The 15915-nt window shown below is 37.6% G+C and overlaps 1 protein-coding gene across 2 annotated transcripts in view; it reads right to left on the reverse strand.

Moving 5' to 3' along the window:
- SCAPER (S-phase cyclin A associated protein in the ER) overlaps positions 1 to 15915 on the reverse strand; it is a 488585-nt gene that overhangs the window by 440102 nt on the left and 32568 nt on the right. For both annotated transcript variants that reach the window (XM_077780475.1, XM_077780477.1), the window contains exon 3: positions 3310 to 3427. In XM_077780475.1, the coding sequence (XP_077636601.1) occupies positions 3310 to 3427 (118 nt within the window). The remainder of the gene's footprint in view (positions 1 to 3309; positions 3428 to 15915) is intronic.

Raw genomic sequence — 15915 nt, forward strand, 5'->3', positions numbered from 1 at the left:
ATGTTGGCAAGGATGCAGAGAAAGAGGAACCCTTTTGCACTGCCGATGGGAATGCAAACTGGTTCAGCTACTCTGGAAAACAGTATGGTGTTTCCTCAAAAAATTAAAAAATAGAACTCTCCTATGATCCAGCAATTGCACTACTAGGTATTTATCCACAGGATACAGGGTGCTGATTTGAAGGGGCACATGCACCCCAATGTTTATAGCAGCACTATTGACAATAGCCAAAGTATGGAAAGAGCCCAAATGTCCATCGACTGATGAACTGATAAAGAAGATGTGGTGCATACACACACACACACACACACACACACACACACACACACACACAATGGAATATTACTCAGTAATCAAAAAGGATGAAATCCTGCCATTTGTCACAACGTGGATGGAACTAGAGTGTATTATGCTAAGCGAAATAAGTCAGAGAAAGACAAATATCATAGGATTTCACTCATATGTAGAATTCAAGATACAAAACAGATGAACATAAGGGAAGTAAAAATAAAAAAAGCAAAAGGAGACAAACCATAAGAGAACTCTTAAATACAGAGAACAAACTGAGGGTTGCTGGCAGAGTGTTGGGTGGGGGGAAGGCCTAAAGGGGCATGGGGAGTTAAGGAGGACACTTGTTGGGATGAGCACTGGGTGTTATATGTAAGCAATGAATCACTAAATTCTATTCCTGAAATCATTATTACACTATATGTTACCTAACTTAGATTTAAATTAAGACAAAAATTTTTTCTAGCTAGTATAGAGATAAATTCAAAAAGATAAATTTGGGGCACCTCAGTGGCTCAGTTGGTTAAGTGTCCAACTTCAGCTCAGGTTATAATCTCACAGTTTATGAGTTTGAGTCCCACTTCAGGCTCTGTGCTGAAAGCTTAGAGCCTGGAGCCTATTTCAGATTCTATGTCTCCCTCTCTCTCTGCCCCTCCCCAACTCACATTCACTCTCTCCAAAAATAAACATTTTTTTTTTTTAGTTTTAAAGATAAATTTAATTTCCTTCTCTACTTGGTAATTTTTTATTCAAAGTAACTGCTCCTTAAAGTATCTAGGAAGACTGACAAAGAAAAGCTACTGAGGGAGGACTAGTCCAAAAAGATTTTTTTAAGGCTTATTTTTGAGAGAGAGAGACAAAGCGTGAGCAGGGGAGGGACAGAGAGAGGGAGATACAGAATCTAAAGCAGGCTCCAGGCTCTGAGCTGTCAGCACAGAACCCAACGTAGGCCTTGAACCCGAGCCATGAAATCATGACCTGAGCTTAAATCAGGCTCCTAAACAACTGAGCCACCCAGGCACCCCTAAACAGGTATTTTAATATACTATAATGCCTCTATAATTAAAACAGCATGGTCTTCATGAATTAGATGAACAGCTCAGTGAAATAGAATATTCTACATATAGAAATTCAATTTTTGATAAGCTGAATCTCAAAAAAATGGAGCAAAGAGAGACTTTATAGTAAGTGATGCTGGAGCAATTTGTTTACCATATGGAAAATATAAAATTAGATCCACACCTCACACTATATGTAAGAATAAACTACAAATGGATCAGAGATAAAAGTGTAGAAAATAAAGATAAAAATAAGAATAAATGTTTAAATAAAAAAGTATAAAAAACAATAAAATGTAAAAAATATGTACACATAAAGTAAATTCAAAAGAATAAAACACAGATGAACTCTTATATAGCTTGAAACATCCTGCTGGGTAACAGTGTCCTCAAAGAAGAATATGTCAAAAGGAAACAGGAGCCAGCTTAAAACAGGTCTCCCACTGACAAAACAATTAAGACAAACCTAGATCAATTTAAGCATCAAAATAGAGTGATAGATTATAACTCATGAAATAAGAAATCACGACCCCATGCAAATTTAAATAAATATGAACTTACACATATAAATACAAAGGGAAAAGAGAAAGTTCTTTCTTACATTAGAATGTCAGCTAACAGGGATGTCTGGGTGGCTTAGTTGATTAAGTGCTGATTTTGGCTTAGGTTATGGTATCACAGCTTGGGAGTTCAAGCCCTGAGTCAGGCTCTGTGCTGATGGCTCAGAGCCTGGAGCTTGCTTTGGATTCTGTGTCTCCCTCATTAACGTGTATGCATTCTCTCTCTCTCTCTCTCTTTCTTAAAAACAAATAAATAAACTTAAAAAAAAGTCAGCTCAGGGCACCTGGGTTGCTTAGTTATTTGAGCCTCCAACTTTGGCTAAGGTCATGATCTTATGGCTCAGGAGTTTAAGCCCTGCATCAGGCTGTCTGCTGTCAGCTCAGGGCCTGCTTTGGATTGTCTGCCCCTCCCCCCTTCCCCACTCGTGCTCTCTCTCTCTCAAAAATAAATAAATAAATCTTCTTAAAACATGTCAGCTAATAAATATAGAAGGAACACTAGGGTTAGCAAATCACCATTTTGCAATCACCAGAGTAATAACTTACTCAGCTAAGAGCTGAAAGTAGTGGGTAGACTATTTTAAGAGATGTTTACACAGTTTCAAACGATCTTACCACAAATTACTTGTTGATTACAAAGGAAAAAGTTAGTTACTTAACAGTGGAGAAACTCAGAAGATACCTCCTTAACCAAATGGTAAACGCTGACATCATAGTAACAAAACAAAACCACTATCATGTGCCTCCTCTGATGCCCTGAAAAGGACACAACATAATTTCTACAGAATCCCTCCAAAAATATATAACTAAATCTAATCATGAAAGGACATCACGCCAACCCAATATGAGGATACTCTACAAGCCCTCAGAAAACTTCAAAGTGAGGTGCCCTTTGGCACACTCTACCCTCCTTTTTTCAATATCCTTATCCAATCTCTGGATCCCCAGGATCTAGGGAGCACTCACAATCATTCTACACACTGAAGTGAAAGGACTAGCTCAAATAATAACTAAAGAAATATACTCATCTTTTATTTTCTAAAACATTATATTAAACTGTACCTAGGTAACTGTGGTGAATACAGTAAATTTTTTAAAGCTTGTTTATTTCAGAAGAATTTAATAAAAGAAAAAAATCTAAATCTCCTATAACTTAAAAAAGAAAATTAATAGGCCGATCATAACCCACCTTCCTTCCTATATAAAGAGCAAAACTAACACTTTTGAGAAACCATTTGTGTATCAGCAAGATAAAAAAGCAACAAAAAAGGTTATTTCCTATTTAATGTATGCTAATTTGCCCAAGAGTTTGAATTGTAAATTGTTTTCGGTCTATCTACTGTTTAGGGCTAAATGTATCCTCCTAATTTACAACCAAAACGAAACTTTTGAAAAATACATACCATCATCATCTTTACTTTCTAGTGGAACACTCCAAGCTATCAGGTTTCTTGCTGTACGACCCTCCTCCGCAACTATTCTCCTTACTTTGTCATGACTATTAGAGCGCTGGAATGAAGCCTGTAGAGAAAAGTGAATATTTATTATACTATTAGACTAGTCAACATACAAAATTTATTTGGCTGACAAATTCATTATTTCTCACATTTTCTCATAAAGGAAACACTTAAAACTAATCTGGGATTGAAAGGTTAAACAACGAAAAGAAAGTAAGTCACAGATTTTTATTTCTACAAAGACTGATTTTACAACTTTAAAAATAAATTATTTCAAGAATGAATACAATCTTCAGTTTGGAAATGTGCCCTAAGAAGCACAAATACTGCTGTGTACACACAGCTGCATCACCACTTACATATCACAGGTCTGATCCCTCTGATTTCAATCCCACAGCTAGGGCTCGTTTTAGTCTTTCCCTTTCTCCCTTTGTAATTTCTTTCTCTGCCAGTCAGAAACCCAGTTCTCATTATCTAAATTTACTTACCTGTTCAATTCTAATACACATACAAAACAGCTTCAGAATGCAAAATCCGCATCTCTGTGAAACATATTTATTAATAAGATTACATTTCTATACAGTTCTTATCTTTAGCCTTAAAGCATCCAAAGCACTGCATTTTGTTTTCCAAAATTACTTGTATTAGTACTTCCCATCCTCACCACTTTCAGTGTAATTACATTATTCACTTATATGTTAGTCTTTACATTCCATTTTGGGTTCTCCTCCCCTACTAGTTAATTTTAATTGCTTGTTTATTGCAGGAGTATGTGAAAGAAAGCAATACATTATTCTCAACCAAAGAAACTTACTGACCAGTAGTATGACTTGAAGAGAAGAAAAAGGCACTACTGTCTAAATCACGGGTCAACACACTTCTACAAAGGGCCAGACCATACAATCTCTGTGACAACTACTCAATCATGCCTTTTGTGTGAAAGCAACCAGAACTTAACTTTTACATCTTTAAAATAAATACCTACCCCTACATTCCTTCATTCCTCTGATCTTACACTGGATATCCACATGGCATCTAGTTACCTAACTCATAAATTTACACCAAAACTCATTAATCTGTGATCACTATTCCAAGTCCATCCTGTGCAAAATTCTTGAAACCTCTCTATTCCCATGACTTCCAATCAATTTCACACTATGAAATCTCCTTTTGATTAAACACAACTTCCACTGATTATTAGTTCTATAGAAACTTAGGTTGGAATCTATCATTTAGGTTACTTAATCATTGTTTAACCAAGAAGTATAACTGTTTCTTTCAGGCCAGATGAACAAGTTTAAATAGGTGGCCTAGTTTTCGACTCTTTCTCAGATAATTTCAGGTATTTCCAATAATTATGCAATCACATAAAATCTTATAGATAGGTAAATGGAGATATATATCAGATCACAAAATTCATTATTCTACACATTATTCTCTAACTGAAGAGTCTTGATAAAGTAATGAATTTCTAGGAATACAGTGATCACAAGATAGCAATGCTATAGTAATGCCTGAACAGAACACTTGAAATCTAATATTCTTTTTTTCTATAAACATTTCAGTTCTACCATAAATTTTGCAAAGTTAGCTCTTTTATACTCAGTGCACATGCACACATTCAAAAAAAAGAGCCACCAGCTCAACTCTATTTTAATTAATTCTAATAATTCATATGCAAAAACATTATTAACATTCATCTTACTATAACACCTGACTGAAAACCATTTTTCCATAAAAGTACATGTGCATTCTGTAATATATGCTGAGTGAACTCTTCAATAAACTCATAAATTCTAGTCATTTTTAACAACCCTATTATTAGAAAGATGTCAGTAGTAACTTAAAGTACAATAGTTTAAAACATTTTAATCTCAGCATCAGGGTTTGGTATTCAATAAATGACTCTGAGATACTTCATAACATTACAGATATCTATTTCAAACAAAATTTTGATCTAGGTTCTTTTCTTCCAGGATACTTAAACAAAATATATTATTTTCATCCAAAGTCACAGTGTGCCACCTAGTGCCATATGGAGATTTTGCAGAGGCTTGTTCAAGTACTAAATGTTTCAATAAAGGGAATAAATGTCAGTCTTGAATTAAAGTTTTTATGTTTAACTCCCAGTTTATGATTTAAGTATGTAATTTCTTAGATTGGAAAAAGAAGTTTTAACTCATCTTTCTCCTAAGGCTAAAAAATTCTGATTAATTTCCACTTTAAGCAACTTTGTTCATAATCCTGAACTGGTTTCCACTTTAAGCAACTTTGTTCATAATCCTGAACTGGTTATTAAATTTTTATGTTTGTACCTCCATAAAAAAATCTACTTCTTATAAATTGTTCAAAATCCATCCATAATACTACTTGCTCATAAAATAAAATTCTTGTCCTCTTTAAGTTAGTTTTTCAGCTTTCCAAATAATTCAGGAAAGACCCTTCTTTTAATGTTTTTTATTTTATTTTTGAGAGAAATAGAGAGTGAGCAGGGAAGAAGCAGAGAGAGGGAGACAGAGGATCCAAAGCAGACTCTATGCTGTCAGTACCGCCACCATGTGGGGCTCGAACTCACAAACTGCAAGATCATGACTGGAGCCCAAGTTCGATGCTTAACCGACTGAGTCCTACCCAGGTGCCCAAAGACCCTTTCTTTTAAATTCCCACTACTAAAGCCCTTCATATTTTAAGTAGAATGAAGAGAAGATTACCAGTCACTGAACACCAGGAGTACATTAAAACTAAGAATTGTAGCATTTACGATTCTAATGAGACAGTTGAAGCATTTACATTTTTACAAGCCACAAACTTATCTGAGAAAGTGAGTAACTGGTTCAATTTCCCTAAAAGAATGATAACTTTGTCAGATCTTACGGGTATTTCACATCTTTCTAAAGGCTGAATAAAGCCATAGATGAACTGAGGCTGTCTACATTATCACAATGGACAAAAATAAATTACAATTTTATATAAGCTACATTGTTTTGAGATCTCTGTTAGAAGTTATCAAATATTACCAATTTTATCCCCATATATATCTTGAAAGTGTAAATCCACTAGTATTACTATAATCTGAGCCATTACCAATTCAAGAATAAATTATTATAACAGACTCTGAGACAGAGACAATATCTTCACCAAAACCACTAGATTTTTCTCCTGCTAAGCTAGTTAATACTTCCTGGTTTCTCACAAATAGACCATGTGGCCGAATTCCACACACTAAAATATAGGCAAAAATTAAGTAAGTAATTTCTAGGCCTTGCTTATTAAAAAAAAAAATCTCATGCATCACCATTTGTGTTCTCTCTCCCTTTTCTCCCACTTACTGGCCAGATGCAGAGGATCTGGCACAGAACTCTCTCGATAATGAGTCAAAAAACAAAAGTAGATTTGGTCCCTGAATTACAATGTAAAAGGCTAAATGTTGAATACCTGCACTGAACTATTACATGAGTATTAACTATCCCTTTTGCTTTTTTTTTTTTTTTTAAATGTTTTGTTTATTTCTAGGAGAGAGAGAGACAGCGTGAGCAGGGGGGGGTCAGAGAGAGAGGGAGGCACACACTGAGNGTCGGTCGCTTAACCGACCAAGCCACCCAGGCGCCCCTCCCTTTTGCTTATTAAGAGCTCGGGTAATTCAGACCAAGCATCCACTTGAGAAAAATTGTAAGAGCTGAACAAAATATTTTTTTAACATTTGTTTAAAGCACCAGAAACAAGTGAAGGAAGCAAATAATCACAGGGCCATGATCAGGGAAAATAATAAATTTAAAGATATGGGTCCAGCAATCAGGGCTGCTTTTGCCCTAGAGGCACCTGGGAATTTCAATGGATACAGCCTTGGCAGAGAAGTTGAGCAGAGTTTGATAGATTCACAAAGGTATAGAAATACAATCTGTCGAGGGCAACCCCAGGCATTAGAATGAAACCCAGAAGTTTCATCCCAAAAATAAGAGTAAACTAGAAATAGATAAGCCCTCACAAAATATGAAGCCCGTTTTGAATCATCTAGTGTCCCTAGACATCGGCCAAAAAGAAAACTAAATTTTCTAGGGAATTCAATATCAGCTTAGGCATCAAATTACCTATTACATTATCCACATATAATATCTGTACCCAATCAAAAGTTATCAGGCACACTGGGAAGTATGTCAAATATCTGAAAATCAAGGGAAAAAAAACAGAAAATAGAAATATACCTATACATGATCCAAATAATGAAATTATCAGACAAAGATTTTAAGGTAATTCTACTTAATATGGCCCAGAAAATTAAGACCAGAGAAGTATAGACCTAAAAAGATCCAAACAGAAATTATAAAACTAAAAAAAAAAAAAAATTAACTGAATAAGAGCTCAAAGTATGGGTTTACCAGAAAATTCGTAAATTCAACCAGACTAAAATATCTAGAATGAAAACAAAGAAAAAAAATAGAAAAGAGCAGAACAGACTAAGAAATGAAATGTCTGATATACGAGTAAAAACTGAAATCCCAGGAGAAGACAAACCAAAATGGGATTAGAGCACATAAAAACTGAGAATTTTAGAAAACAAAATATGCTGTAGATTGAGAGTCACTATGAATCACAAAATGAATTTCCTAAATAAGACAAAATAACTACTAACAACCAAAAAAAGAAAACCTTACAAGTAGCCATACCATCTTCAGAGTAGTAACAATAAAACTGACACTTGACTTCTTATCTGAAATAATTAATGCAAGAAGGAAAAGAAATAACTTCAAAGTGCTAAAAGTAAATAACTGCCACACAGAAATATGTGAAAAAATCCATTTAAAAAACTAATAAAAAATGAAGACAACCAAAGCAAACCTTGATAATATGAGTTAGGGGCATGATGAGATGGGGATTGGTGATTCATTTCCAGGTCCAAGGAGATGACAGCCTTACATTTCATAATTTACATTTTTAAAAGCAAAATGGATTCAGAGGTTTGATTACTTAAAAGCTACAAAAGGCATTTTTAAGTAAATATGCACATTTAAAAAATTTTCAATGAGAAAAAACAGAAATATATATATTCAACGGATATTCTAAAGGGGAAATAATGTATTAGGATAATAAAGCTCAATGAATGGGTCTGACCACAAATAAATATGGCAGAAGTTCAGTGAACTGATAAATATGACAGTAGAAAATATTTGTGTGAAAGGGCAGAGAAAAGAAATATGAAAACTCAGAACACAAAAAAGGAGGTGAGTGGAACACAGTGAAAAAGTCTAACATAGTATAAGTGGAGTCCTTGAAGGAGAAAACAGAGAGAATGGAAGAGAAAAAAAATTTTTTGAAAGGAAAAGTTTTCCAAAACTGACAGAAGATATCAGCCCAAGGCTTCCAGTAGCTCTACAAACCCCCAAGTAGGGTAAATACAAATAAAACCACACCTAAGCACACCATAGAAAAACTGACAAAAATCTATGCAAAGAAAAATCTTAAAAGCATACAAAAGGGATAAAAACCCATTACCTTTAAAGGAGTGATAAATAAAACTGCTACCTTATTCCTCTCAGGAACAATAAAATACAGGGGAAAAAAATGACTACAAATCTAAATTATTTATCCAGAAGAATATCCTTCAAAAATGAAAGCAGGATTTCAGGGGAAGATTGACAGAGTAGAAGAATCCTAAACTCAACTCCTCCATGGACACAACTAGATAACACCCACTTCTGTGTAAATAACCCAGAAAATGACCTAAAGACTGACCGAAGAGACTCCACATGTAAACATAGAGAAGAGGCCACATCAAACACATTAGGAAGAACACAAGTGCTGTCAGGAAACAAGCTGACCCACAAGACTGTCCAAAGAAGGAAGGGTCACTGCAAGCACAGAGGAGGAAGAGGAGCTGACCCCACACTGGGCACACCAGGAAAATCAAAAGGGCTTACTTTCTGCTGTTCTTAGAGTCACCAGGGCTTAACACTTGGGAGTTTAAAAATCAGGAAACTGAGTCCCTGCTCTTAAAGAGAGAGCACAACAAGTAGCCCTGCTGAGACACACCACAGAAGCAGAAGTCTGAAAAACACCTGGGGTATATGGGAGGGAGATTTGTTTAGTAATCTGAGAGCACATGCTGGAGGGGAAAGGATCTTTGGGAGACTTCTCCAAGAACAAAAGGGCTGACACAGGCCATTTCTCTTCTCTGATCCCCAGACTAGATACACAGATACCTGCAAGAACAATCAAAGTGCCAGTATTCTTCACCTAGCTTGCTAACAGTGTGCCCCAACTCATATTCCCCTGTGGACATGCTTCTTCCATCCTGGCCTTGGCAGGAGTATATTCAAAGTTGTGCCACAAGTGTAGTATTATGAAAGCAGCCTCAACGGAGGCCAGCACCACTCCAAAGTGACTCCTGCCTGGGTAGGAGGAGAAGATAACCACATATTATAGTTCAACTGTGGCCCCAGCAGTGGACTGGAGACAGACATCTGATCTCATTGCAGGACCCACCCACCCACCAATTAAAGCATCCCAGGGGACAACACACAGAAAGCACTCTGCAGTTTGGTGTGACCAAACTCTGCCCACAAAAGGCAAAGAAAGCCACTGCAGATAATTGTACTGAAGGCAAACGTAAGTCAGCCACAATGGTAGTTGCATTCAACGCACATAAAAGATACTTCCAAAGTGCCACCTTCTAATGAAAAGGGGACATTTCACTCCAGGACACTATATTCTTCATAAGGTCATTACTTATAAAAGCAGGAGACCTAGTTGACACAGAGAGTTAGACAAAATGACAAAAAGAAAGAAGCAAATAGTATACCTGGTGAGAATTTAAAGTAATGGTCATAAAGATACACACTGGACTTTAGAAAAGAGTGGAGGACTTCAGTGAGACCCTAAACAAGGACATAGAAAAAAAAAGACGCGAAGAAATCAAAACTGAAATTAAAAATACACTAGAGAGAATGAATAGTATTAGAAAGTAGTGACCTGGAGTACAGAGTAATGGAAAGGAACCCAATCTGAATGGGAAAGGGAAACAAATTAATGAAGAATGAAAATAGATTAAGGAAAAGCAGAGACACCATCAAGCATAACAACATGTGCATTATAGGGATCACAGAAGGAGAAAGAAAAGAGTGCAAAAAATGTATTTGAAAAAAACATTTTTGTAAACCTCCCAAATCTAGAGAAGGAAACAAAAATCCAGATCCAGAAGGCATAGAGAGCCACCAATACAATCAACAAAGGAAGTCCACATGAAGACAGAGGAATTAAAATGACAAAAGGTAGTGATAAAAAGATAATTTCAAAACCAGCAAGGGAGGAAAAAAAAAAACCAGTTACACACAAGGGAAACACCATAGGCTGTCAGCTGATTTTTCAGCAGAAACCTGTAGGCCAAAAGGGAGTGGCATGACATAGTCAACATGATGAAAGAAAAAAAAACTACAACTAAGAACATTCTATCCAGCAAGGCTATTATTCAGAACATGAGATAAAGAGTTTCCCAGACAAACAAAAGTTAAAGGAATTCATAACCATTAAAAGGACCTTATAAGAAAGGGCAAAATGTACTTTTTGAGTGGAAGGGAAAGATTATTAACAGGGTAAGAAAAATACAAAAGCACAAAAGCAGAAAATTAAGAATATCCATAAAAATCAGTCCAGAGGTTCACAAGTAAAAGGATCTAAAGTATGATACCATAAATCTAAAACATGGAGGAGAAGAGGATTAAAATTTAGTGCTTTTAGAATGAGCTCAAACTTAAGTAACTATCAACATAATATATGTTATATGCACAACAATTATTATATATAAACTTAATGGTGACCACAAATCAAAAAAACTGGTAATAGATATGAAAAAAAAAAAAGAAAACAGATTCCACATATATCACTAAAGAAAGCCAGGAAGTTTTGAAGGGATACATGCACCCAATGTTTAATGCAGCACTATCAACAACAGCCAAAGTATGGAAAGAGCCCAAATGTCCATCAATAGATGAATGGATAAAGAAGATATGGAGTGTGTGTGTGTGTGTGTGTGTGTGTGTGTGTGGAGTATTACTCATCAATCAAAAAGAATGAAATCTTGCCATCTGCAACTATGTGGATGGAACTGGAGGGTGTTATACTAAGAAAATTAAGTTAGTCAGAGAAAGACAGATACATATGATTTCATTCATACGTGGAATTTGGGAAACTTAACAAATGACCATAGAGGAAAGGAAGGAAAAATAAGATACAAACAGAGAGGGAGGCAAACCATAATAGACTCTTAAATACAGAGAACTGAGGATTAATTGGGGGTGGGGGATTGGGGGATAGGAATAAGGGTGATGGACACTGANCTTTCCTGAAATCATTGTTACACCATGTACTAACTAACTTGGATGTAAATTATAAACAAATAAATAATTTTTTAAAAGCCAGCAAACTGTGAGAAAAGACAGCAAAGGAAGAAAGGAACAGAAAAGAACTACCAAAAAAACCCCATAAAACCATTTAAAAAATGGTAATAAGTACATACCTATCAATAACTACTTTGGATGTAAATGGACTAAATGCTCCTATCAAAAAATAATGTTAACAGAATGAATAAAAATACAAGAACCATGTATATGCTTCCTACAAGAGGCTCATCTGAGACCTAAAGACACATGCAGATTGAAAGCGAAGGGGCTTAGGAGAGTCAAGATGGCAGGGAAGTAGGGGAACCGAAATATCCCTTGGCCTTCAAACACAGCAGTACTGAGTTCAGAACACTTGGAATACCAGGAATCCAGGCTACAGAGTGAGAAAAATCTCTACAGGTGGAAAGGGACAAGGTGGTGGGACTGAGGTGCATGTTTGCAAATTGGGAGAGATAAAACAGGTGGCATAGGCAAGGAGGACGGGAACCCCTTCAGTGGAGAGACAAAAGGAAGAGAAAAAGAGGCTGTGGAAGCATGGGATTATATTTGGACAAGAGAAAAACCTCTACGGACCACAGACTAGGGAACAAGAAATACAAAGAGAGCCAGTTTCTACTTTGCAAACAGCCTTAGAAGCTGAAGATCAGAGTTATCAATGTTGCAGACTTTCCCTGGACCACGTGTGTGCATGCCTAGGGGGAAGGGAGCCAGCGCTGGGGCATGGTACCAATCTCAGGGGTCAATGGGAGAGAACAGTCCCCTCCCTTGAATACTGTGGCAAAAGGGTATACTGCTCCTCCAAGGACAAAAGACCCTCCAGGCACCAGCCAGAGGCCCTTTGCTATGCACAGTGGCACTATTCCACCTATTCCGCTGAGCAGGATTCTTTAAGACATCAGGTTTTTGAATCCCAGCCCAGCACTTAGGCATTGCAGGAGACTATGGAGCAGGACAAGCCAGCCAACCTGTGCAACCCTGTGAGGGATACCTGAACAGCATGGTTTGAGACACCTGGTCCGGGGAAGAGAACTGGGGTGTCACCACTTTCTCCATATCACCAACACAGTGGGGCTTCAGGGAAAAGGACAGCAGTCCCCAGTGGAGGCGGGATCTGCTTACACCAAAGTCCTCCCCTCGTGGCTGATAACTGCTTATCTACTGGAGTGAGACTGACACTAACCCAACCAGAGGGCCTCACATACAAACCAGCACAACCACAAAAGGAAAGAATTCTACTCAAAAAATAGTCATGGGGATGGGGTGCCTGGGTGGCTCAGTCAGTTAAGCATCTGACTTCAACTCGGGTCATGATCTCATGGTCTGTGAGTTCAAGCCCCAAGTCAGGCTCTGTGCTGACAGATCGGGGTTTAGAGCCTGCTTTGGATTCTGTGTCTCCCTCTCTCTCACCCTCCCCTGCTCCCCCTCTCTCTCTCTCCCTCTCAGAAATAAATAAAATATTTTTTAAAATTAAAAAAAAAAATAGTCATGGGGTGCCTGGGTGGCTCAGGCTGAGTCGTTAAGCATCTGACTTCAGCTCAGGTCATGATCTCATGGTCTGTGAGTTCAAGCCCCAAGTCAGGCTCTGTGCTGACAGATCGGGGTTTAGAGCCTGCTTTGGATTCTGTGTCTCCCTCTCTCTGTCCCTCCTCTGTTCATGCTGTCTCTGTCTCTCAAAAATGAATAAATATTTTTTTTTAATTTTAATAAATAAAATAAAATAATAGTATTGTGGCACCTGGGTGGCTCAGTTGGCTAGGTGTCCGACTTCAGCTCAGGTCATGACCTCACAGTTCATGGGTTTGGGCCCTACATCGGACTCTGTGCTGACAGCTCAGAACCTGGAGCTTGCTTCAGATTCCATGTCTCCCTTTCTTTCTGCCCCTCCTCCACTTGTGCTCTGTCTCTCAAAAATAAATATTAAAAAATTTTTAATTAAATAAAATAAAATAATAATCTTAAGACTAATAGCTGGGCTTGAAAAAACATAGAGGACAGCAGAGAATCTAATGCTGCAGAGATCAAGAACCTAAGAAATAGTCACGATGAAACAAGAAAGGCTGTGATGAGATACAAAATAAATTAGATGCAGTGACACCAAGAATGGAAGAAGCAGAGGGGAGAATAGGTGAAATAGAAGATAAAATTATGGAAAATAATGAAGCTGGGAAAAAGAAGGATAAGAAATTAGTAGGCCACAAGGGGAGACTTAGAGACCTAAGTAATTGAATAAAATGAAATAATACCCATATTATAAGAATTCCAGAAAAAGAAGAGAGAGACAGAAAGAGGCAGAAACTTTACTTGAACAAATTATAGCTAAGAAAGTCCCTGAACTGGGGAAGGAAGCAGACATCCAAATCCAGAAGGCACAGAGAACTCCCTTCAAAATCAACACAACACAGGACAAAGCCTGCCTACACCCACCACCCCCAGGCTCGACGACTAAGTCAGGGGCACAGTGTACAGTAAGAGAAAGCGATCCCCCCATGGAGTGCTATGGGACAGGACAAAGCCTGTCAGGGAACCACATACTGGGTGGCACGAAGCTGCACTTCCCCACTACCAGGATGCATGGGGCGGCTGTTTCAATCCTAGCCAAGCAACAGGGCACAGGAGTTGGCAGAGGGAGACAGATCGCCTCATCTGCACCCGTGGTACAGTGAGAATGGCTCCAACAGAGTGGTTTGGGACACTGGGTCAGTGGAAGAGAGACCAAGGGGTTGCCGTATTTCTCCCCACCATGACCAAAGTGGGGACTCAGGTGTCAGACTGTTGGGGCCCACAGTAAGGGCAGGACCCACCTACACTAAACCACGCCCCTGTGTTCCTGGTAACTGCATATCTACTGGAGCAGAATAGACCGTGAAGAACCAGACAGCCCCCACCTCCAGGCCAGCACTGTTACATTGCCTGGATTAATTCTCTGAAAATTCTTCTTATACAGATATATTCTTCCTTCCTTTTCTCCTTCTTATCTTCTCCCTCCTCTAGTCTAGTTGTTGGTTTGTTTAAGCACACATATTTAATCCATTCTCTTGATACATGTTCTACACTTCTTTCCTTACTCTGTCTCTGGAATAATTAAGCCGTATAGTTTCTCTGTCAACTTGATCATCTTTTTCCCTGTCTCCTTCTTTATTTTCCTTTCTCTCTCTCTGGATTAAGCCTTTAAGTCTCTCGGCCTGGTCAATGTTTATTTCTTCCTTTCCCCTGCCGTTGTCATTTCTCTCTTTGTATATGCTCTTCCATAAACACCACCTCCACCCTGTTCTTTACATGTAGCTGGTATTTCTGGTTTTTTGCTTTTGGTTTTCTTTTTTCTTTTTTTTTAATTTGTTCATGTGTTTGCATGTTTGTGTTTTCTACATGTCTGTTTGTTTTCCTTTCCAGGGCTACTTCAAGGAACAAATCAAAGCACACCTGGTAGAAGGTCAAAAACATCACTACAAGTGGGGAAATAAGAGAACCAAAGTCACAACAACAGAGAACAAATAATACTCTCCAAAAAACACCTCCTGAAGGGTCAGGCGCTGGACAGTGTATGGCCCTCCTTTTAATATAGCAATTCTTGCAGGTGCAGAGCACATAACAAGCTTTTAAAACACGTAAGGGACTAAAAACTGGCCAAAATGACGAAACGGAAGAATTCTCAAAACAATTTCCAGGAAAAATGGCAACTAAAAAATTGATCAAACAGATATAAGCAATATAACTGAACAAAGTTAAAATAATAGTCACTAAATTAATTGCTCGGTTTGAGAAAAGCATTGAACACAGCAGAGAATCTACCATTGCAGAGACCAAGGAACTAAAAAATAGTAATATTGAATTTAAAAATGCTATAAATGAGGTGCAAAATAAAATGGAGGTGGCCACAGCACTGACTGAAAAGACAAAGGGGAGAATACGTGAATTATAAAATAAAATTATGGAAAAAGAGGAAGATGAGAAAAAGAGAGATTAAAAAAAAAAATCCAAGACCATGAGGGGAGAATTGGAGAACTAAGGGATTCACTCAAATAGAACAATATCCATAATCTAGGAATTCCAGAAGGAGAGAGAGAGAAAGGGGCTGAAGGTGTATTTGAACAAATCATAGCTGAGAACTTCCCCAGTCTGGGGAAAGAAACAGACACTGAAATCCAAGAGGCACAGAGGA

This window comes from Crocuta crocuta, unplaced genomic scaffold (assembly GCF_008692635.1).
Source record: "Crocuta crocuta isolate KB4526 unplaced genomic scaffold, BGI_CrCroc_1.0 scaffold310, whole genome shotgun sequence".
NCBI lineage: Eukaryota > Metazoa > Chordata > Mammalia > Carnivora > Hyaenidae > Crocuta > Crocuta crocuta.